The sequence below is a fragment of the Pleurodeles waltl genome, chromosome 11 (assembly GCF_031143425.1).
Source record: "Pleurodeles waltl isolate 20211129_DDA chromosome 11, aPleWal1.hap1.20221129, whole genome shotgun sequence".
NCBI lineage: Eukaryota > Metazoa > Chordata > Amphibia > Caudata > Salamandridae > Pleurodeles > Pleurodeles waltl.
This window is the reverse complement of record NC_090450.1, coordinates 176,540,078-176,565,618: the sequence shown is the minus strand read 5'-3', so window position 1 is coordinate 176,565,618 and position 25,541 is coordinate 176,540,078. Positions and strand designations below refer to the sequence as shown.

General features: G+C 42.9%; 1 protein-coding gene across 1 annotated transcript in view; it reads right to left on the bottom strand.

Moving 5' to 3' along the window:
- Positions 1 to 25,541, bottom strand: part of LOC138265562 (ceruloplasmin-like) — a 267,602-nt gene that overhangs the window by 110,214 nt on the left and 131,847 nt on the right. The window contains exons 8-11 of the mRNA XM_069213378.1: positions 13,693 to 13,839; positions 10,711 to 10,916; positions 7,345 to 7,501; positions 5,047 to 5,259 (exon numbers count right to left, since the gene is read on the bottom strand). Coding sequence (XP_069069479.1) covers positions 5,047 to 5,259; positions 7,345 to 7,501; positions 10,711 to 10,916; positions 13,693 to 13,839 — 723 coding nt within the window. The remainder of the gene's footprint in view (positions 1 to 5,046; positions 5,260 to 7,344; positions 7,502 to 10,710; positions 10,917 to 13,692; positions 13,840 to 25,541) is intronic.

Genomic DNA, 25,541 nt, shown 5'->3' with positions numbered 1-25,541 from the left:
CAAACCTCTTCCTCCACAAAATACTGGACATCCACAACAGCTTCATACCACACACACCCACCACACACACCCCTCACCCACCCAACCCAACCCCCTCTCAGGACCCCCTCACCACACTCTCCACATGGACCCCCACCACACACGAAGAAACCGAAAAAAACATGAACTCCATCCACTCCGGTTCCCCCTCTGACCCCTGTCTACACCGCATCTATGACAAAGCTAGCCCTACCATCGCCCCCATACTCTTCAACATAATCAACTCCTCTTTCGACTCCGCCAGCTACCCAGACCCCTGGAAGCACGCGGAAATCACCGCTCTCCTAAAAAAAAAACAAGCCGACCCAGAAATCCTCTCCAACTACCGCCCCATCTCCCTCCTCCCTTTCCCCACCAAGGTTGCAGAGAAATTAGTCAAAACCCGCCTATCCCACTTCCTCGAAGCAAACAACACTCTTGACCCCTCACAATCTGGGTTCCGCAAGAACCACAGCACAGAAACCACCCTCATCGCATGAGCTGACGATATCAGGAACAAAGTCGCCAAAGGCGAGACCGTCGCACTCATCCTCCTAGATCTCTCCGCAGCCTTTGACACCGTCTGCCACCACACACTCCGCACACGACTCCACAACATAGGAATTCGCCACAAAGCCTTAGACTGGCTCACCTCCTTCCTCACCGACCGGCCCAGAGAGTCCGCCTTCCGCCCTTCCACTCCAATACTACCAAGATCACCTGCGGAGTCCCCCAAGGGTCCTCCCTTAGCCCCACACTCTTCAACATCTACATGATCCCCCTAGCCAACATTCTCCGAACACACGGAATCACTATACAGATCTCCTATGCAGATGACACCCAACTCATCCTCTCCCTCACCCGCACCCCCACCACAGCCAAAACCAACCTACACGCCGCTCTCCTCGACACCGCCAACTGGATGACCACTAACCACCTCAAGCTCAACTCAAACAAAACCGAGATCATCATTGTCGGCCCCAACAAAACCACATGGGACGACTCCTGGTGGCCCACCGCCCTAGGCCCCCAACCCACCCGGCAACCCACGCATGCAACCTCAGCATGATCCTCGACCCCTCCCTCTCCATGACACAGCAAATCAATGCTCTAACTTCCTCCTGCTTCCACACACTCCGCACTCTAAAAAAATCCTTCAAATGGATTCCCCCAGAAACCAGAAAGACAGTCACCCATGCACTCATCAGCAGCAGACTGGACTACGGTAACGCCCTCTACGTCGGCACCACACTCAAACTCAAACGCAAACTCCAGAGAATCCCTAACACAGCTGCACGCCTCGTTCTTGGCCCCCCCGCCACGAACGAATCTCACCACACCTCAAATCCCTTCACTGGCTCCCCATAGACAAGAGAATCACATTCAAGATCCTCATCCACGCACACAAATCCCTCCACAACACCGGCCCAACCTACCTCAATGAAAGAGTTAACTTCCACACGCAACCTCCGATCAGCCGACCTCGCCCTAGCCACAGTCCCCCACATCCAACGCACCACCACAGGAGGCAGGTCTTTCTCCTACCTTTCCCCCAATACCTGGAACTCCCTCCCCACCGACCTTCGCAAAACCAAAGACCTACTGGTCTTCAGAAAGAACCTCAAGACATGGTTGTTAGATCTGTGACCCACCCTGCGCCCCCCCCCCTTGTATCCCCTCCAACAGCACCTTGAGACCCTCACGGGTGAGTAGCGCACTCTACAATTTTTTTTGATTGATTGATTGTCACGATAATTGAGGAAGCTGGAGATAGGGGCCCCGGGTGCGGCCCCAGGGGCTGGCTGCCTTGCCGGAGCATGGTGGGCCTGCTCAATCAGTAACCAGGTGGATAATTGGGCTGCTGGGAGAAACACCTTAAGCCAAGACTCCAAAAATGTCTTGGGGGTTGACCCCTTCATCCTCTCAGGGAAGCTTATGAAGCGTAGGTTGTTATGGCGAGAGCATCCCTGTTACAGTTTCATCACACTGTCTTCCAAGGTGGAGATTCAACCTTCTGCTTCTGTTACTTGTCTCATCATAGGTCTTGACAAAGAAGAGTGATGTCTGCACTTACCTCCACAGTTTTGGTGTGGAGGGCTAGTCTAGAGTCCTATATGGTGTGCAAGAGGGCTTCATTATTGTTCATTGTGTGGCCGCTCTCTGGCATCGTGGTATCGTGAAGGCCGCAGCAATTGCTATTGAGTGTCCAAGGGAATCTTCCTCATGTTGCAAAAGTGGTTTGGCAGATTTATCTACTATTCTATGCTGTGTTTGGGTTTGTCCTTGCCCATTATAAAAACTGGCCTGAACGCTGTGTGGGAGCAAGCCCTCCAGACCTTCGGTTACCAAGTGACACACGCAGGCTGGGAGTAATCAATCCAGCTTCTCTCTTTCCCACCAGGCCATTATGGGTCCTCTTTGCACTTTTCCGGCCACTGAAAGAAGCTCACCAGAAGGCCAGGATCCACGTACCATAGAATGAGGGGGATCCGAGTGACAGCCCCTCAGCCTCCCGGGGTGGTCCTGTCAATCTAGAAATGGGTTTAGGGCTCCACTGGTTGTGTTTTCTGGTTTCTCCCATCAGCAGTTGGTTTCACAGAGGGAGGCTTGCTGAGACAAACAAATGTTTTCCCCAAGGGGCTGCAGTGTGACTGCGTGGTCCCCACCAATGCCCCCGGGTGAGTGTCAGCTGGCAGCACATGCCACTCTGGGGGACTCAGCATAGTGGAGAGCAGGAGCAGGAACACAGCCAGCACCCCGGAAGATGAGCTGCTTTGGGGTGCATGGCACCCGCTCCCGGTTATTTGGGTGGGGGAGGGACACTGCTGTTGAGGCTCTTCACCAGGTGCTACCCCTGCAGACGGCCACTACCTGCCCGGTCCCACTTGGTGGCTTCCCAGTGGCGGACTGTGGGCCTCCTTGATCTTAGCCCCAAGGCGACAAGTCTCCCAGTGTCTATGTTGGCAGTTAGGCCCAGGGGGTTCCCAGTGGCGCTGTAATAGAGGATTGCAAGCATCCAGGCCGAGCCCATGTATGCTACTATAGTCTTGAGGTGAGTTTGTGGTGTGGAGGAGCCCTGATAGAGCAGTGGGTTTCAATGGCCAGGGCAAGATTTGGGCGGATAGCAGGTACTGGCCACGAGCTTCAGCTCAGCACAACAGCCATCTTGCTCTGCTAGCCATGCCCGCGTTTTGTTTTTTTAGTTTAATTTAGATAAAATTGATCACTATTTATGAAATACAGTGTGCTGACTATTTTCCATTCATAGATTATAGTATAAATATTCTATATCTGCAAGTCATTTAAACAATTATTCATCCAATACCGCGTTTGGACACTATTGACTTAAAGCAGTAGAGTCATTCTTGTGTCAGGATATTGAAGTAAAAAACAAAACAACCTACAAAAATATGACACCGGAATATTGACTATCACATCGTCATCAAGGTAAGTGTTTTAGGGTAGGAATAGTTTTACTACTCCTAAATACACATTTATGTAACTTGTGTGTATATATATATATATATAAATAATCGTCCCAGGCCATAGATGTAGAGTTAAGAATAGTGAGTCTACACTTGTACATACTTTTCTTAATTTGGTGATAGTTGGTATCTTAGAGTCGATAAATTTGTAGATTGAGCTTAAAGACTCAGGCCCTTATTATGAACATGGCGGTCTCTAGACCGCCAGAGTCACGGTCAGACCGCAACAATACAAATGTAGCATTAATGCCATGGTCGGACCGCCGGCACCACCACTTTTCGTCCGGCAGTCCAAATCTTCCCTGTGAATTATGACCCCCATCTCTCCACTGGCATTTACATGGGGGTTTCACCGCCATGTAAAGGCTGGCTGGGACCAGGTGCTTGGGGCTCGTGCACTGCCCATGCACTTGGCATAGGCTGTGTGGGGGCCCCTGTGGCCAGCCCCGTCGCGCAAATCACTGTCTGCAAAGCATGACGAATGCTGGTGCACCCGACGTATAACAGCGTTGCTGTCGGGTCTATTATGAGCTAATGTTGTTATGCATTTCCCACTGGGCCATCGGGAAGCTCATGATAGGGCCATTGGGAAGGAGACTGGCGGACTCCTGACCACAGGAGTTTGGTGGGCGGCCTTTTCCGCCCGCCAAACTCGTAATTAGGGCCTCAATATTGTGGTACTACACCTAAGCGTTAGAGTCTGGGTTAGGGTTGATACCATATTTCTATCATTCTGACATTCTTTCATATGGATGAATCAATTCATTCAGTTGTCAAGCTAAAAAAAATTCATTGTGAATTGTTGTTTTTGTATTCACCATTGTTCTACACAGTAAACATGTTTGTTTTCTCACAGATCATTTTGTGGCACCTCCTTGGTTAATATGTTGCCTCTCCAATTTATGCACGATGTCCAGCACTGCTTGTTTTCTCTTGTTCAATTGATTGAGTGATGTTTCCTTCAGACGTTTGGGAGGTTTGGCAGTCATCGAATGGATGGCAGGGAGACAGACAGGTAATCAGGCAGGTACTAAGTAGGATGTAGTATTAGAAATACAAGGTAAGTAACCTTCAGCCATTCCGGATATATAAGAGGGAAGTGGTGAACTATGAGGAGGCCACAGCTTTGTTTATCTCCCTGTTTCTCCAGGAGTGGTACCCTTAGCCTTTTTCTTAGCTAACCTCAACCTGGTTCCCTTTGGGGCATTCTTGGGAGGGCTCAGCCTGCCCACACAGCCTTTACTGCATTGCCAGTTTCAACTGCAAGACAGTACTGGGTTATGCCTCCTTCCCTGCTGATTGTCTATATAATAACAACAACACTCCTGCAGCTAAGCTCAACAACCACGCCACTCAGCCCCCACTTCTTTGTCATGGAAAAAGTGCATCAGTTTTGTGCATTACTAGGCACCTGGAGCATGAACACTTTAAACTTCAAAAGCATGTATTGTCATACACCAGTGCATAAAACTATATCAAAGGACTTTCACAATTTTTAACATTCCAAACATAGAGGAAAAGCATGCAATATTAATATATTCACCTTCACTGTCTGGTACCATGGTGACTGTCAAGGACGAATGTGGAAAAAGACTGACTGTGTTCCGATGTGTCCCTTTACTTGATATTGTATTTCCAGAGAAGCTTATCCCATGCATATCAACTTCATTTCCTATAGCAATGAAATGCCACGTAACACTGTCTCCTTCGCACATGTTCAGTCCAGGTTGGTTGCCGTACATATAACCATTTATGGCTGAAAAGAGAGTTACAAAAGGGTTCAAGAAAAAAATTAGGATAAAAATTGGGATCAAATTCTAAATGTGATGGGCATGTACATATGCCATCTCTATTTTTAAGAATGTGTTATTTTTCCCCAAACCCACCTAGGTGGTATTAGATACATGCTATGATGAGAGTAGAAGATGAAAAAGAGATCGAGACGGCAACTGTGTAAACGTGTCCGGTCAGTAGCAAGACCAATGAATTTACATTCTACATCAGTAGCCCATTTTGCTCAGAATTGAAAATGACAGCACATGGAAGATGTTGCTGATCATTAGTTTTTTTTAAGATGATCATCAGAGATGTTTGAGAGTGTAAATCGAGAATTCAAGTGTAGTTAAGGGAGGAGAATTGAGTCCATCTTGTCATGGACAGACTTGTTCAGTCTTTCTTACCAGTGCTTAGGCTCTAGCCTCACCATTAGAGTTGCAGGGTCAGACTAGATACCATTGGGAACCCTCAGGAAAATAAATTTTAAAATTAAGACCTTCGCAGGTGTTGTGAGCAAGGACAACTGGTGAACAGCAGGTTGAAGTAAGCCAATGAGTAGACTGTTACAGAACTTTATCTTGCTCATAACTAAAGTGCTGATTTGCCCTTTGGTTGTGTCGAAGGGAGGGACGGATGATTTTCCATATGTTTAGTAACTAGATTGTTGCTACTGTGTCACTGGTCAATATAGAGGTGTCCTCATTCGTAATTTGCCTACAAATATTTTTGAGATTGGCGATGGAGCAGGTGAGTATATGAAATAAAAAAATATGGGGTTGGTTAAAGTGAGGTGCTGAGGTGTGAAAAAATAAAGAAATCTAGTTTTGAAGAGCATAATATTGAATAAGTAGACAGTCATTCAGTGGTGCACATCTGGTAAGAACTCTGAGATACAGGATTAGAGGTCGGTACAAAATGATAAGAAAGAAATTAAGATTTGGGTGTCCTCAAATTGAAAGTGATAGGAGACCCCTAAAAAATGATATCACAATGAACGCTCTTATACATGTAATATAGAAGGTGTCCAAGCACTAAATCTTGTGGTACAACCAGAATGTTAGGGTGAGAGTTAGAGAAGAACACGAATTTAGTGATGGGGTGGTCACACAGATAGGAGATCACACTGATGTCAAGTGAGGTGACCGGTGTGAGAAGGGTTGTGTTGTCAACTGTGTCAAAGGCTGTAGAGATGTTGAGAAAATGATAATGAGGGACAAAGAGGTATGATGGACAGAGGTGATAAATGGTGGAGTTGTGATAGAGTGCAGTTTTAGTGGAGTGGAGGATGGTAAGGCCATCGGGTACTGGGTAGAGTAGGTAATGTGCTGAAAGGTTGTTATCAAAATGGTTGAACACACGTTCTTCAAAGGCCTAGAATAGTAGGTGGTAGACACAGCAGTGGTTTTTTACTCACATAGAGACAATAAGGCTTTCATTAATAATGTTCTCCCTGTAAAATCACTGTCAAACACAGATGATCTGGAAGAGTCCACTGCTGTAAAGACCATCCTATCTGTAGATATGATTGTGGCCAAAAGGAATGTGGCTCAGAGCTGATGTAGTGGGTGAAGCCTTGAGTGAGTGGTTGGATTCAAGGTTTAGATAGATGCTTGATCATGAAGGCCCCATATACTGAGACAGTGACTGCCCTCATCTCATATTTTTATGACAAAATACAGGTAAATGCAGGTTTCACTTTAACATGCCCCGGCAGTCTTGAAATCAAGACGTTGGAAGCTGAAGCAGGAGGCTAGTTTGTCAAGCATATGCTTGTACATATTTATTTATATATAGTATCAGTATAGTACCAAGCTAGCCTAAAGGGAGCTGACTTCTATATTGGGTCAAAGACAAGCATAAAAATGAACATATTGTATGGACAAGGATTATGTCTTATTTATTTTCGCAACCTTCTTATATTGGGACGCCTGAAATACTAATAACATGCATTTATGTTTATACAAACTGTAGAAACATGTTTGCAAATGCTTCTGCTGTATGAAAACCCCTCATTTGAGTTCTCACTCAATTATAAGGTGCATATAGCATCTGAAGCGGTCCTTACAGTGCATCATATTAGACTCTTGGAAGTCAGGGTCCTCCTTGTCTGTGACATTACGTTTTGCAAACATCCCAATGTTGTCATCCAAATACCAGCTCAGATTTTCATCAAACACTGTAGCAAGCAAGGCAAAATTCTTGTGTCTTTTGCTTCTTTTGTCCTGTGGGTAAAAATGAGCAAATTACAGTTAATATACCCGCTAAAAAGACTGTAATTTGCATGAAGTACTTTAAATCTGAACATCAGTACTTGATCACTTAGAGGTTTACCTTTGGGGAGTGATCCAACAGCCCATGGGGCTACATATGCCCCATCCCTGAAAGCCTGAGAGAGAATCGACCGCCATATTTACAGTTCCCTCTCTTGCTGTAGGATTTTTTGTCCAAATTGCTCCTGCCGACATCCCGGAAGCTTTTACTACTGAAACCGACCGCCTGATTATTATCGTACAAGAATATTGAGGATAGAATATCGAAACGTATCGGCATATAGGGAAGTGCAGATTTACTATTACAGAAACAACCCTGGAAAGCAGGTGTTTCTTTTGAAGTGCAAAATAGCAATGACTATTTTACTGCCTGGTTCCTCCATGCCCTTCATGGTAGACCTTGACAAGACACCTGTGTCAGAATCCCTGTCCAAGGCATTGTTGGGTTTCTGGTGCTAACTGCTATATGCCGCCCCAAAGCCTAACATTTCTGCCACCTCTAAATGAGGCATGGAACCCCGAATGTATCAGAGCAGGACATCAGCCATTTACAATGATTGTCCCGTTTCTACTAAACCCCTAAATAACCCATTGATGTTGTCTTTAAGAAATAGGTCTCCATTACACTTTCAGAAAAGTTTGAGATCGGTGGGGTTTCCAAAGACATTTTAATTTTATATATTTATATAGAATTCCTACATGGACTGCTTTTCTCATTTGAAAGTGTAGTGCCACAAAGTAGTATAGTTACAGGTCACTATGAGCTACCTAGGGATTTATTAGATTTCATAATGATGGGAGATTTTAATTCATTTATTTTGCTAGTCAACGAGCATTAGACCTGGCACACTAATTTGGCTGAAACTGGAGCTATCCAAGCTCAGCAAACTTTCAATAAGTTCTGAAGTCTGTATCAGTTGGAACATATCAAAGCTTTACTGAACAAAAGGTCGAAAGCTCACAAACACAACCGCCGGTGTGGACAGGCACTGTATTCAACACCTGCCTCACTAGTTATATGCATATTATGTACCTTAAGATGGTGCTTACCAGATGTGGCACAAACTGTCCTAGAATTTGAAAAAAACATGACTACACAGCCAAAAAGAGAAAGCTGTACATGATCATCGTTGTCATAACTGATTTAAAAGTCCTACTTCCAGTACAAAATAGGCGACGCCACGTGGTGTAACCTCACCACTTCAGTCCCAATATTACATAGCCAGTGGTCAGGCACTTCTGTCACTTCCTGAGTGGTTTATGTACATGCTTAGTCATCTGTATAAATCTTTGGACAAGATGGAGAGCTAATCAGATCATCCACCTCTTTTAATTTGCCTTCTAGGACACAAAACAGAACGGGCCACTGCGCATGCATACCTAGATGCACACTAGACCCGGCAAGACGCATCGAAACATGCACCCACTCTCTGACAACTGTGACCACGTTCTACCCCGAAAGACAACTTACACGTAGCTTTGCCCCACCTTGTGGTGTCCCAAAACCCAAAAGAAGTTTGAAAAAGTCAAAACAGGTCAAAATAAAGAAGCAAAATTGAAAATGTAAAAACTATTTCTATTTTTGATTTTGAATTAAACAATTATTTCAATATTTTTAACATTTGTTTGGTGCCTACCTATTTTTGTGTATTGTTTTGAGGTTCATATCTTAGAAATTGCTTAGACCGGGGATCCCCGACTTCCAGTAATGACTCGGTGGGGGTAATGATTCAGGAGGAGGTCCACAAAAGTCCACTTCGAGTAAATCTAGCTAAATGGTATGAGCCGGAAGAGCATGATTAAAATTGTCTGTCCTTTGAATCGCTAAAGCAAGATATTACCCACGTAGTCCTTGTGTGTAATCAAATAAAAACTGTTAATTTTCGTTTTCTGAGAATTATGTTTCGATGAAATGAAAAGTATGTTATACTAGCTATTCTCACAGTAACGGAGCATCTTTATAATTGTTAAAAAATGTTATTGAATCTTAAGACACTCAGGGGCATATTTCCAAGCTCCTTGCGCAACCCTAGCGTCATTTAAAAAAAAAAAGCTAAGGCTGTGCTAAGGTGGCCTTTTCCCCGCGCCAGATTTACAAAGTGGTGCAATGCTTGCATTGTGCTACTTTGTAAACCCTTGCCTCACATAATGCCTGCGTCATGTATGCAAGGGGGGCGTTCCAACGCAGGGAGACCCAAAAAAAGTCACAGTGAAATCTACAAGATGTCACTGCTCTATTTTCCCTCATTTTGAATGCCTGCCCAAGGCAGGTGTTAAAATGCTGCACCCATAGTAACCTCTGGGCCTCCCTGTGCTTTGCTGCAGTAGTGTCAAATTTGTTGACGCCCGTGCAGCAAAGTGCCACAATAGCGTAAAAAATGTTGACGCTATTGTGCTAAGGACTGCCATGCGCCATATTATAAATACAGCGCAACCATGGTGCCATTAGGTGGTGGTAGAGAGGACGCAAGAAAAGTGGCACATCAGGACCGTTGCACCACTTTCTTGTAAATCTGTCCCTTAGTGGTCTAGTTTCATTTTCTGTGATGCTTTATATACCCTTGGTAGTTTTCATTCTGAGTATAGTGTACTAAATTTTTTACTGCTATTGTTGCAATGGGTACGCCACCTTTTTCAGATTTATTTTGTTATATAAAATGGTTTGTCTATCGCTTTGGGCGGTAAACATGACAACTAGTAAATAATGTTTTTTTGTGCTTGAAGCTGAAGAATATCCCACATAAGACATACGATTCTGGTGTCGTCTAAACCGAGCATCGAATTTCTCAACTATTTATGCAAAGACAGCAGATGGAATTCAGCAGGGAGATGAGCAGTCAGGGTGTTCCAGAGCTTGACAGCTGCCACAAAGAACACCCTGCCACCTAAACCTGCTAATCTGTACTGTGACATTGCCTGTCGATTCCGATTAGGTATGAGGAAAATAGACACGGTTGTAATGTGATATAATAAAATCATGCCACATTGCCACTGAGAATGCCCTCCAATCTGAATTTGCAAGCTTGTACCCTGGTACTGTCACCATGTTTTGATTAGTGAGGAAAGCACACATGGTGGTAATGTTAATTAATAAATATTCTGTCACACTAAACCACTGCAAGTTTATGACACGTATTTAGCTTGTAATATCTTTTAATTACCTTCATAGTGCCTTTCTTACACACAATGAGAGGGCCTACGAGGCCTGAATTAGTGTCTTTAATAGGATCCACTGCTGAATAATATAGCCAGGTCAAACAATCGCCGTCTTCAGAGGTGGGGCCCACATCTTCTGGAATATTCCACACGTAGGTGAATGAATTGCCTGGATTCACGTGAGCGCCAGGTGCTGGGTTTGCATGAACACCTGTCGTACATAAAATATATAAGTACAGGGGAAAGTAAAAGCCAGAGCAGAGGTAATTTTACTGGTTTATATTACATAGGTTTTACTTCTGTGTGTACTGCAGTTTCATTCACAAAGCTGCAATAAAATGGGCTTCCCTGACAAAAAGATACAATGCTTGTTAGAAGACAGTTGTAAACAGAAGTTATTTAACTTGGAAGTGCAAGAATGCGGGTTCGATGAAGAGGAAGGCTTGATCTTGGAGTGATAAAGATTACAGTTAAGTAATTGGACCATTCCCACCTCTTGTGTCTTCCTTGTGACAGTCCTTTGTTAAAGAACTTCCCAAGCGGCATATGGAATTTAGGGAATTTAGATGTAGAAAGCACGCACAGATTACAATACAATGAATTACAAACAAACTGAAAGAAATTCAGTCAAAGTTGTGAACCACAGCAGATTCCCTTCCCAAATAAAGTTGTTGAATAAATTAATTAAATAAAAAAGCAGAGAGTGGAGAATTAAATGTATCCCTTAAAGAGACTACCTAAAACTCTGAACAGAATGCCTTGTCCCAGGTGTGGGGCAAGCTTTACTATTGGCGGATCTGTGAGTATTCAGATGGCCAAATGTAACTAAGTAGGACTCTGTAACCTGAAAACAGTCTAATGAAGCTAGGGAACCTTGATCCACAGAAGCAAGCAGTCAAGGATTGAGTCAAGACCTATGAACCTGCACTTGAATAATCAGGAGGGTGAAAGCCAGGGTCTAAAGAAAATAAAAAGCAGAGAAAGAAAAAGACACCCCTATTTGATGGACCATAGCAAACACAACAAAATGATGGACGGATTGCTGAAACTTTTCAGACACTCACCCCCAGTCTAGAGATCTTGGTTAAATCCATTGTTCTTCTGCTCACCATGCCACCCTAGTTTGGACCCAGCCATATGAAGGATAAACTCCCAATTAACACTTCTGGATTTCTTTCCTCCTCCACCCCTCCATTACTCCAGTCAATCTAACTAACAAACTCTCATATCCGCAACTCAAATTAACTCATAATAATACTAAAACTGTACTCCTTATTAAATTATACTAATCCATCACTAATTCTTGTTTTGGGTACCGGAGTAGCGTGCTACTCATCGAAAAGCGCTTCGACGCCTTGTCAGGGGTAGTAAGCGCTATATAAATACGATTACAATTACAATTACAATATGCAAATCAGTCTTGCTCACTGTGCCACTGGTTTCAAGATAGCCTGGCTGATAAGAGGTGATACCTGAAACTGGTCCCAGGATGCTTGTTTCTGGTTGAGGGAGAACCTGGTCTGGCAGTTCGGGCTGAACTGTTCCCACGGGGAGCAGGGTTAAGACTGATCTGCATATGGCTGGGTCCAAGCTGGGGTGGCATGGTGAGCAAAAGAACAAAGGTTTTACCGAGATCTGTGACTAGGGGTGAGTATTTGAAAAGTTTCAGCACTCAGCCCATCAACCTTTTGTGTTACCCCTATATCATGGACCAGTCTACAAAACAGATTGGGAACACAATCAACAAAACACACAACTCAATGATGCTATAAACCACCAATATCAATACTGAAATCATCCTGCTGATGCAATGGTGGCCGCAGATTGAGCCTGAAAGGCTTACAGCAGATGCCAATTGGGAAAATGGGTAAACAGGCAATGACTTATGAAACCTTTCAAAATGGATCACAAAACTTGACGTGATGTGAAGAAAACTATAAAAAATTCGGGCAACAGAGCACAGTAACTTTGTTCACCTTCTTGCTTGAGCTTGTCACCCGAAAATGGTCTTTTAAAGGACTTTGATATTTCTCTTCAGAGGTGTCTTGTTGCATTCTGAGTACTTAATTTAATCGCCGCGCACAGCAGCGGCGGCTCCTTCGCTATGGCAGCTGCAAATTAAAAAATCTGAAAACGATAATAAACAATGTTTATGAGCATTTTTATTTTTCAAGGGGTGGGGCCATAGGGATGACGAGCTTTGAGAGGAGTGGTGTGCACTCCCCTCAGTGTGCATGTGTGTTTGGCCGGCCATCTCGGGCCAGTCAAACACACATGCACACTGTGCTTTCTCCAACCCGGCACTGTGTTGCCATGCTAGAGACAGCAGGCAGCGGGTCCCCAGTCTGCCTCGGAGTGCCAAGCCAGGGTGCCCCGGCCAATCCTAATGCTGTTTTCATGCTGCCAGCAGCATGAGAACAACATTAGGATTGGCCACAGGGCAGGCTGGGAGCCCCTGCCTGCTGCGAGTGAGGACCAAGGTGTGGCTCTGTGGAGGCGGTGAGTAAGGTACGTTTTTTTTTTCTTCATTAATTTTTTAATATGTAATGTTTTTTTGTGCCCCTGCCCTGCCGCTTTGACAAAACCGGAGCAATCCCTGCCACCTAGCACTTGTCTTGTACAAGAGAGAGTTTCTAAAGGTAATATTTCATGGATTAACCTCTGTACTTGGTAGATGCAGTTGGACCCAAACTGTAAGTGCAATCATAGTGGAATTCAAACAGGTTTAACATTAATGGAAGACATAAAGACATTTCACATTCAAATGCCATACTATTCCTTATAAGATGCGCTGTGGCGGTAGACTGACACATTTGTTAATATCTGATCACGTATCGCTCAGGTTGGCATCTATCATTTATCAGGGCACAAGGGGGATGACCATCCAGACAAACCCATCTATCACAATTGTAAAAAACGAAAATGACCAATATAGGGGCTCTAAATGTGTATAAATACTGTGTTAAGTTTAATGACATTGTGCTCACCTTCTGCCTTGATCTCGGTGTTGTATAGTGCACCTTCACTGTTCTTGCTGTAGCTCACACCATGGGCCTGGATACTGAAAGGATGGCTAGCCTTGTTTTTAAAAGTCACAATGAGGACATCTCCCACTTCTGCTTCTATAACTGGTCCTGTTAACAAACAAAGCAACCATTAGTTATATATAAATTAGATACAATATTGAATAATCCAGTCCACGTGTTATACTTCCATACAATCATGCAGACAAACAGCTCCCTTGGCTTGTCAGAAGCGTTGGGTGGCTGGGGGAACAGAAAGTTTACGAGGCCACTAAAAGCAGATTGTAATTAGGAAGACAGGTATGTACTCTAGGGAAAGTGAAGTCACGGAATGTCGGCTACCTAATGGTATTACTTTGTTAACTCCATTAGGAAGGAACAAGCCAGGACTTGTGCTTTATTGTTTAAACAGGTTGAGACAGAAGTGTAGGGCTTTTCAGTTATTTACTCGAGGGCAAACATATAATTTAAAATAAAACTGGCATTTTTCAATTATCTTCTCGACAATGATTCATATTAATGTACCCTACGACTATAATGACAACATAGTTCACACACTCCCCCACCCACACACACTTACAATGCACTCCCCCATGAACAGTCTATTGTTGTACTTTGTCCTACATCATGGTTATATATTTCAGTGAGGAGTATCTGTTTGTGGCAATGTGCACTTTATGACTTTACATACCACAGTTCTCTTGCCACAGATAAACCCTGAACCAATTAATGTCCTGCTGCAATAGCTGACCTATACCAATTTAAAGTTCTATATGCCAATCCCTTATCAAATAATTCTGCATCAAAATTGCCTACTTCCACATCATCAGCATCCATGGGATCCAGATTCCATTCTAAGCAGCAACATGTCCAAATTTTCCATGCTCCTCTATACTTTTTCTTTGTACCTGGAGCCCATGACTCATCGAGGAGTTCCGAAGCTTTATCCGAAAGTCCTCTGAATCTCTCTGATCTCCTGATATCCTGCAAACTAGATGGCTGAGAGAACCCTCCTCTACAAGAGGCTGTTCTTCTCTGTCTATAACTTTCAACATTCCTGTATGACATTCTATTAGGAGTGGTATCTCCATTGTCATCTCCAAAACTGTTGGAAACCAAATCTGAGTGTTCCAGGAAAGGGTTACAAGAATTATTTGACAACTCTTTCTCTTCACATGCAGTAAAACCCTCTGAATAAAAGCAAAAGGCGGGAAAGCATAGCCCTTCCTGACTGTTCAATCCTGTGTAAAGGCATCTATCGCAAATGCTTCCGGATCAGGACAGCAACTGTAATAAACTCCTTTTTGGGTAGTCAAGTGAGAAGCAAACAGGTCTATCTCTATAGGACCTAGAGAATTTTCTATCTCCTTGAAAATCTCCCTGTCTAACATCCATTCGCTGTGGTACCTTAAGTAGCTTGAATTCCAATCTGCAATAGAATTCTCCTCTCCTGGCAAGTACTGAGCTAACAATGTTATCTCTTTTTCCTGACATAACTCCCATAGTTCCTTGGCTACGTCTGTTAAAATTTTGATCTGCTTCCACCCAATTTGTTGATATAAGATACTGCTATAACATTGTCCATCCTCAGTAATACCGAACAGCCCTGTAATGTCTCTTTGAAACTCCGTAATGCAAAAAACACCAGATTTAATCTCTAGAAAATGTATGTGTTCTTGCTTCTCTGCCAAGTTTCACCTTCCACCTGTCTCCTGGCATTTGCACACTGCACCCCAACCAAAGGTGCTTGCATCTGAATGTGCTAGATAATCTGGGACTGTTCCAAACACAGCTCTCCCATTCCATGCTCCCAAGTTTTCCGACCACCATGTCAACTCCTCCTTTGCATCTCCTGTCTCCTTGTCACCTTCACCTTGTCTCCATACCATAAGCCTTTTGATAAACCAGAAGTCTTCAATCCCTGAGGCGTCCTTTAATGTAAGAGTCCTTGAAATATAACCTGACTCGAGGAAGATAAGAGACCTGTCACCCTAGCTAAAACCCGCAAAGAAACTTCCTGTTTTACACGTAATTGATTCACTTCTCTTTTTATCAATTTTACTTTTATGCCTGGTACCATGAGCTGCACCTTTACTGTGTCCACAATAAAACCCAAAAATTCTAATTGCTGTTTTGCTTCCAGATTTGATTTCTCCAAATTCACTATGAAGCCCAGTCTCTCTAAAAACCTTATTACCAATTGCAATTGTTTCTCTATAATTTCCTTGTCCTGATTCATGATAAGAATATCCTCTAGATAAGCCACCATTCTTATACCTTGTTCCCTCAAAAGACCCACAATGGGTTTTAACATTTTTGTAAAACACCATGCGGCCGACGAAAGACCAAAATTGAAGACATCTGAACTGGTAAAGAATTCCATTCCATCTGAATTGAAGGAATTTTTGACTTCCTTTTTCTTTTGGGATAGTGAAATAAGTATCCTTCAAATCTAGTTTCACCATCCAATCTTTCTCCTGTAAATATCCCTCAGCATGTGAATCCTCTCCATATGGAAATGCCAGTAAGTCACATACTGATTCACCTGACAAAGGTTGATTACTGGTCTACAACCTTTATCCTTCTTTTTCACTAAGAATAATGTACTTACAAAATACCTTTCCTCTTCCTTAATCTGAATTAAAGCATGTTTCTCTAACATTTGATTTATTTCCTCTCGTACAATATTTCCTGTTCTTCACTGAAATGAAGTTCCCTTGGCTCGCTGTCCTGAAAAGGAACTTTGTCGAACTCTATTCTGAAAACGTTTACAGTATTCCATATTCAACTGTCTTGTATTATCTTTTCCAACTCTTTCTTGAAAAATGTCAACCTTCCTCCCACCTTTAAATGGAAAAAAACAGAAGTAATGTCCATACTCACCTGAAGAGGAAGACAGTTGTCCTCTCCCTCTTGATGATCGGCCTCTGCTTCCTCTACTTCTTTGTGAGTAGAAATGTTTTGTTGTTTGATTTCCACTGTAATTTGTTCTTAGGACACCAAGGAGGGAAGGAATGGTGGCCTTTGGACCATGTTGCTGATTACTTAGAGACAAAGCTACGTAAACAATTAGAAAAAAATGAAAGGAATGTGATGAGGGCAGATTGTTCTAGACCCATCATTGACGATAAGGTATGCCCACCGAATTTAGACCCAGAAATGATTACATATTTATTTAATCTGGGTAAAATTCAGAGGAAAGGACTAGAGGAGCCCTTAAAGCAGTGTCAGGATAACCTGCTTGTCGTGCTTGGGCCATTGTCCAGGATATTTAATATGGTAGAAGATGCTTATTTAAAGGGCAACGACATAGATGTGCATCTGTTAGGTGTTTGGTGTCAGAGAGCCATTTGTTTTTTAGGGAATGCAAATGCAGGACTTTTGGCAGAAAGAAGGAAAACTGTCCTGATGCCTATTAGTCCAAAATTATCTGATATGGCGAATAAGGAGTCCTCAGAGGAGGCTCCTGGCCTACTTTTTGGAGAAGGAATGGTCAAAGCTTTGACAAAATATGTGCATACGTTTACAAGCTTAGATGAAGCTCATTTTTCTATGAGAAGAGTGTTTTCAAATAGTAATTTATATGGACTGGCTGGTAGGAGGGGGTAACTTACCAGCCGAGTAGGTTTTAGACCCCAAAATCAGAACCAAGGAACAGAGGTTCTAGAGAGGAAACCATGGAGGATATCAGTTTTATCCCCAGCGAGGGAGAGTACAGAACCAAGGTAAGTATGCAGATTATTTCTGCTTCTATCCTGACAAGTGTAGGAGGATGCTTATGGTATTTCAAAGAAAATTGGGAGATGATCACTCATGAAGTTTGGGTGTTACAGTAAATACAGGGATATATAATAGAGTTCGATCGAGATCCTGTGCAAGAAGTAGAGCCAAGGGAATTAGAATTTCAAAAGAAGTTGGAACAAATAGTTAAATGTTTCTTGTGGAAAAGAAAGACAAAGGATGGAGGCCAGTGAAAAATCTAAGGAAGTTGAATAAGTTTGTATCTTGCCATCTTTTCAAAATAAAAGCAATTCATCTTTTATGGGATCATTTGCATTAGCAGGATTGGATCGTGAAGCTGGATCTCAAAGATGCCTACTTCACGATTTTTAATGGCCAAAATCAGTCATAGATAGCTGCAGTTCAGATGGAAAAAACTGTTATTTCAGTTTCAGAGTTTACCTTTTGGTGTTGCGCTGGCCCCTTGGTGTTTCACGAAGGTGATGCAGCCGGTAGTAGTTTTTCTCTGAAAAAGAGGTGTAAGGATGATAATTTATTTGGATGATTTATTGATTTTGAATCAGGACATTGAGGAGTTGAAGGAGCATTTAGTCTTTGTGAGGGATTTACTGGAAAATTTAGGTTTTATCATAAATCAGGAGAAATCTGTGTTGATTCCGATGAAGAGAATGGAGTTTTTAGGATTCATAGTAGATACAGAGCTATGTCAGTTACAGCTTCCGGGAAAGAAAGTGAAGAAAATAAAATTGGAAGTTCAGCCATTGATGAAGAAGCAGCAGGTAAGACTGAGAGATTTAGCATACTGGATTGGGCTACTGTCTTCGTCCATTCAGGCTATTTTTCCAGGACCTTTGCACTACAGGGCTTTACAACATTTAAAGATGTTTGGTCTAAGGAAAGGATTGTGGTACCTCTATCTCATGAGGCTCTGGAGTAATTGGTTTGGTGGAAGGAGAACCTGGAAGCGTGGAATGGCCCTGCGCTTTTTGGATCAAAACCGGATTTCATACTAAAGACAGATGCACGCAGTTTCGGTTGGAGAGCTCATTGTGTAGGTTTAGAAACTGGAGGAATGTGGACATCTTTAGAGAAGGAGAAGCACATAAATTGCTTAGAATTGCAGGCTCGGATGTTTGCATTACAAAGTTTCAGGAAAGTTCTGAAAGGCAGATCTGTACTTTTGAAAATTTACCATGTGACAGCATTAAAATATATAAACAAGTTAGGAAGAGCCAGATCCAAGAACTTGCCGGATTTGTCGAAAGAAATGTGGGACTTCTGTTTGGAACACAAAATAAGTTTAAGGGCAGAGTACTGGTCAGGTGTTCAAAATGTTGTAGCAGATTGGAATTCATGTCAGATGAGGGATTACAGTGACTGGAACTTGAGAAAGGATCTATTTGAGGTAATCGCTCAGAATATGGGACATTCAGAGAGAGATTTGTTCACTTCCAAACTAACCTTTCAGTTACCGATCGATGTCAGATGGAGACCGGATCCAGGTGCGTATGCAGTAGATGCGTTTATGCAGGATTGAAAGGAAATGAAAGGTTATGCTTTTCCCGCTTTCTCTATGATTCAGAGAGTGTTGCTACAGGTGAAACTATAGCTATGTCAATTAGTTTTGGTGACGCATTTTTGGAAGACTCAGCTCTGGTTTCCAACTGTAATAGAAATGGCAGTGGAACTATCAATTTTACTAAGCTGTTGCAAAGGTCTATTGTCAGGTGTGGATGGCGAGGAGCATCCTCTAGTGGAATCCAGTTCTCTGAACCATTTAGTATGGAGGATATCAGGCGTTCTAGAGAGTTCATGTTATATGCAGATTGTGAAGGATTTGAATATTGTCATAGCCCTCTTAGAGAATTTGGGTTTTATTGTAAACAGAGAAAAATCTGTACTAACACCTTCCAGATCTCTAGAAGTCTTGGGTTTCACCATAGACACAGTCAATACCCTTCTTTTGCTACCATTAAAGAAGATTGCGATAATTCAGAAAGAGAAAGGTTTGTACTCACACAGGAGAACATTTCATTGAGGGAACTAGCCAGACTTTTAGGTCTCTTATCTTCCTCTATTCAGGCGATCTTTCCTGGCCCTTTACACCACCAGACTTTCAATAGAATAAAAGGCAGAGCCCTTCGGAAAGGATTGTGGTATGGGGGCAAAGTAGCCCTAGGTGGAAAGGCCAAAGCAGAGCTGTCTTGGTGGTTAGAAAACATGGATGCATGGAATGGCAGGGCGATTTTTGGCTGCTCTCCAGATTTTGTAGTGGAATCGGATGCAAGCTCACTTGGTTGGGGTTTTCGCCTTGGTTCACAGGATACTGGTGGGTTGTGGTTGTATGCAGAGAGGTCTATTCATATGAATTATTTAGAGTTAACAGAGGGGCTTTATGCCCTTATGAGTTTCAAAGACTGTTTTTAAGGCAGAGTGGTGTTACTCAAGATACACAATGTTTCTGCCGTTGTGTATATAAATGGTCTAGGTGGGACAAAATCTTCAGATCTTGCAGCTTTAACAAATAAACTTTGGCTATTCTGCTTAGAACACAAGATCAACCTGAGGGCAGAATATTTTCCTGGGTAGGCAAATGTCAATGCAGATTGGAATTCAAGGTTTTTAAGAGACTACAGCGATTGGAAGCTAAACTCAGATTATTTCAAAAGGATAGCAAAGATTTGGGCTCCCCTAAAGTTAGACCTATTTGCGAGCAGATTGACTTATCAAATAGAGAGTTACTTCTGTTTTATGCTGGATCTGGGAGCCCTAGCTGTGAATGCTTTCCTTCAGACATGCAAAGGATCCAATCCTTATGCTTTTCCCCATTTGCAAAGTTTCCGAGAGTTCTACAGAAGGTCCGACAGGGAAGGTGCTATTTTTCTGCGTGGTTCCCAGCGTGTCTGAAATTAGCTTGCAACACTTCTTTCTGGATTCCCACAGAGCAAGGGCTTCTGCTAAACGAGGATGGAGAGGACCACTCTCTGGTTCTGAATTGGACTTTGAACCTCCTTGCCTGGAAGGTATCAGTAGATCAAGATATATGTCATTGGTTTCAGGTAGAGCTGAAGAACTACTGGAGGACTTCTGGGCACCAGGAGCACATAAAAGATATAAAGGAATCTGGAAATCATGGGTTTGTTGGTGCTTGGAAAGGGATCTGGAAGGGGTAAATTTTCTAGTAGAACAATTTGACAGGGCCCTCAGTTATAGAACATTGAACTGTTATAGTTCCGAGATTTCGTCAAAACATAGTTTGGTCAATGGAAGGTCTGTTGGGAAGAACGCTTTGGTCTGCTGAGTGCTTAAAAGCAGTAGATTAAGAAGACCTCCAAGATCAAAATACAAAACTCTTTGGGATTTTAATCTAGTCCTGTCTATGTTTTCCAGTTGGGCAAGCAATAGATATTTAGACTTAAAGAGACTCTCTCTATGAAGATGGCCTCTTTACTTTGTTTGGTGTCTTTGATGAAAAGTGTCGGATGTAAAGGCTTTAGAGGTAAGTAAAGACAAAAATATATTTAATAAAGGGATTACATTGCTGGATAAAAAGACTAGATTTTATCAACTAGAGGGAGTTTTCTTTAATATATGTAAGAGGATTAAATGCATGTCGGAGTCAGTATTTTATCCTTATTTTGAGGAGAAACTAAAATTTTGTGTGGTTGAATGTATAAAAGAATACGAACGAAGGATGGAACAATTTAGGGTGGATGGTGTCACTCAGTTATTGATCTCACATGTGAAACCATATAGAGTTGTTTCAGCAGTTACAATTGCTCAATGAGTAAAGAATGTTAATATAGAAGCAGGTGTGGATGTGGAAAAATGTAAATCTCATTTGTTAAGAGGGGCTATGTCCTCACAAGTTTGTTATAAAGGAGGTAGATTAGAGGAGATTTTGAAGGTAGCAGATTGGTCTAATTCTGAGATATTCAGAAGATTTTATTTCAAACCTTTAGAGCATGTCTCTAGCTGTGTGTTAAGGAGCTTTAAACATGCTTATTGCTAGTCTCCTGTCCTGCCATAAAATGTTGATTCTCATAGTTTTAATTTTTAGATAATCGTGATTTTATTAAAGACAAGGAGGCTAGCATTATCCCGCCCCCCCCCCCTTTCCTTGGAGGGAGGAAAGATACAAAAGAAGAAAGAAGAAAAGGGAGATGGAAAGCAATGGAATAATTGAATGATTAATTGTCATTTTGATTATTTAGTTTGAGACATATGTTAACAGATGTTTAGGTATGTTTTACTTACCAGATTTTATTCTAGAATCAGATACGAGCCTATGAGGCTGGGGTGCACCCTTGAATGCACAGGAGACAAGTGGGTTATGGGCGAAAACAGAGAGATTACACCACATAAACTATTCAGAGTCAACTGCTGGTCTTTATGCCCTAATGAGTTTCAGGCACTCTCTACAACGGAGAACAGTTCTATTGAAAATGGACAATGTCTCTGCAGTTGCCTATGTAAATCGTTTGGGAGGAACGAGTTCTATAGACCTGTCATCCTTGGCCAAGAAGCTTTGGATTTTCTGTTTGGAACACAAAATCAATTTACAGACAGAATATCTGCCTGGGAGAGCAAATGTGTTTGCAGATTGGAACTCATGATTTTTGAAGGATTACAGCAATTGGAAGCTAAACAAAGCTTGCTTCAACAAAATCTACCAATGCTTGGGTCCCTTAAAGATAGATCTGTTCACAAGCAGACTGACATCTCAATTAAAGAAATGCTACAGTTGGATGCCAGATCCAGGGGCTCTAGATGTGAATGCCTTCCTTCAGAAATGGAAGGGAGAAAATGTGTATGCTTTTACCCCCTTCGCTATGATTCAGAGGGTTCTCCAGAAAGTAAGGAAAGAAGAATGTTCCCTTATTCTAGTAACTCCATTTTGGGCATTACAGCTATGGTTGTCAATGACTTTGGCACTCGCCTGCAACATCCCTTATTTTCATCCTGCTACGGAGGGTGTTCTCAAAGATGTAGATAGGAAGGAATGTCCTTTAGTACAGTCAGGGACTTTGGGCCATATTTATACTTTTCGACGCACAACTGCGCCAACGCAGTTGTGCGTCAAAAAAGTTAACGCCGGCTAACGCCATTCTGAAGCGCCATGCGGGCGCCGTATTTATTCAATGACGTTAGCCGGCGTTAGCCGGCGGCGCTGCCTGGTGTGCGTAAAAAAAAATGACGTACACCAGGCAGCGCCGGCGTAGGGGAATATGGAGCTTGGGCGCCAAAAAATGGGGCAAGTCAGGCTGAGGCAAAATTATCGCCTCAACCCGATTTGCGCCATTTTTTTCGACTCCCAACCCCCATTGAAATGACTCCTGTCTTAGCAAAGACAGGAGTCATGCCCCCTTGCCCAATGGCCATGCCCAGGGGACTTATGTCCCCTGGGCATGGCCATTGGGCATAGTGGCATGTAGGGGGGCACAAATCAGGCCCCCCTATGCCACAAAAAAAAAAAAAAAAATACTTACCTGAACTTACCTTATGTTCCCTGGGATGGGTCCCTCCATCCATGGGCGTCCTCCTGGGGTGGGCAAGGGTGGCAGGGGGGGTCCCTGGGGGCATGGGATGGCACCTCTGGGCTCCTTCCGAGCCCACAGGTCCCTTAACGCCTGCCCTGACCAGGCGCTAAAAAACAACGCAAAAGCGGCTGGACGTCATTTTTTTGGACCCGCCCACTCCCGGGTGTGATTTTTGCCCGGGAGTGTAAATACGGCGCACATGCCTCGGAGTCAATTTTTTAGACGGGAACGCCTACCTTGCATATCATTAACGCAAAGTAGGTGTCCACGCTAAAAAATGACGCAAACTCCATGGACTTTGGCGCTAGACGCGTCTAACGCCAAAGTATAAATATGGAGTTAGTTTTGCGTCGGAATTGCGTCAAAAAAAACAACGCAATTCCGGAGCAAACAGAGTATAAATATGCCCCTTTGAGTCTTCTTGTTTGGAGAATATCAGGAGATCTTCAGAGATGTTCGGCCTTTCAGGAAGAGCTGCAGAACTCCTCAAGGAGTCCTGGGCTCCCGGGACCAGGTGTAGGTACAAGGGAATCTGGAAGACCTGGGTACGTAGGTGCGTGGGAAGGGACTTGGATCCCATGGAGGCTCCTACAGTAGAGATAGTGAATTTCCTAGTGGAGCAATTTGCTAAAAGTCTCAGTTATAGAACCATCAATTCTTATAGCTCTGCAATTTCTGCCGGTTACAGAATGGTAAATGGCAGAAGTATAGGGAAAAATGTCTTGATATGTAAAGTTCTGAAAAGCACCAGATTGAGAAGACCTCCAAAACAGAAGTATTTAGTTTTATGGGATGTTAATGTAGTTTTGAGTTTGTTTTGCTCATGGCCAGGGAATAGATTTTTAGAATTAAAAAGACTCTTGATGAAACTAGTAACTCTACTTTGCCTTATCTATTGCCAAAGAGTATTACATGTTAAAGCTTTGGAGGCAGGTAACTGCTTTTATGAACCCTTTGGTTTGACATTTGAAATAACTAGAAGAACTAAAACTATGTCGGATACAATATTTGAACTATTTTGTCCCTATACCATAAGCCTCTGCGAAGTTCTATCCCTTTTATTCTCTACAGGGCACAATAGTGTAAAGGACCCAGAAAGATTGCTTAAAACATAGAAGAAGAAAGGAGCCCCAGTAATCTTGCTAGCTCCCCTAGGGAAAAGGAATATCTTCTTCGGGTATATCCTATCTCCTTTCTTATCTTGCATTTTTTTTTGGATGGAAGCAGTAAAAGAGATCTGACGGTATCTATTGTGAAACCTAAAAACTCTAAGGAATGTGATGGAATAAGGACAGTCTTTTCTTTGTTCACTATAAAACCCAAATTCGCAAGAAGAGACATAACCGTATCTATATCTTTCAAGACTTGAGATTGACACTAGGACATGATCAGTATATCGTAAATGATCATACGAACACCTCTTACTCTTAGAAAATAAACCACTGCTCTCATCACCTTGGTGAAACACCAAGATGCAGAAGAGAGGCCGAAGGGTAGAGAGCAAAACTGGTAGAGGCGATTCTGCCACATGAAATGAAGGTAAGGCTGGCAACCTTCTGCCATGGGTATAGTGAAATAGGCATCCTTCAAGTCCACTTTCACTAGCCAGTTGTCTTTCAGTAACATGGCCCTCAAAAGATGGATTCCCTCCATCTTGAAGTGCCTGTAAACTAAAAAGCTGTTTAAATTTCTTAAATGTATGATTGGTCTCCAGCCCTGAAAAAGACCTTCCATACCAAGTTCACCTCTATATCTTCCCCTTTTTTTCAGCATAGATACTACTTCCTCGTCCACCACCTTTTGTTGATCTTTTGAGAAAGGAAATTCTCTTGTAGGAACTTTTTGGAAGGGATTTTTGGCAAATTCTATTTTGAAACCTCCTACAGTATTCAAAACCCAGGGCTCTTGGGTTATGGTCGCCAAAACATGGATAAAATTCTTCAAACGTCCTCCCACTCTTTTCCGGGAAGAAGAAAGAAGAGAAGTGTTTGTACTCACCGTGATAATTCAATGAGTATGGCCTTCTCGTTTTGCCTCCTCTGGAACGCTGAAAGTGCCCTCTTTGGGGGTAAAAGGCCGCGGGTGTCGGTGATTGAAACCCTCTGCCTCCTTGTCTGTAGTTAACATATTGGGACCTTTGAAAAGATCGGCCAGCAGAAAGTCCCCTTCTGCTGGCCCCAGCAAAAACACTTGAGTTAAAAACTTTTTGTATATTTGTTTGGGCTTTGTCCAGGGCAGTGAATGTCGTTACATACTTGCCCAGTGATTTAACCATATCTTCTCCAAATAGAAGGCCTCCTGGGTTCTCTGAGGCCTTCTTCCCTGCCAAATCCCCCAATTTGGGGTTTCTCCTCATGAGGACTGCTTTCCGCCTCTCAGCGTTTTATGTAGCATTGGCATTTCCCCAAAAAATCATTGCGCGTTGGCTCCAGCCACGTATAAGTTCTAAATCTAGCGGAATTCCCTTCAGGCATGCCGCTTCTGAGATATCTATAATTCTAGCAAGGGGGGCAATTATGTCCAGGAGGTGAT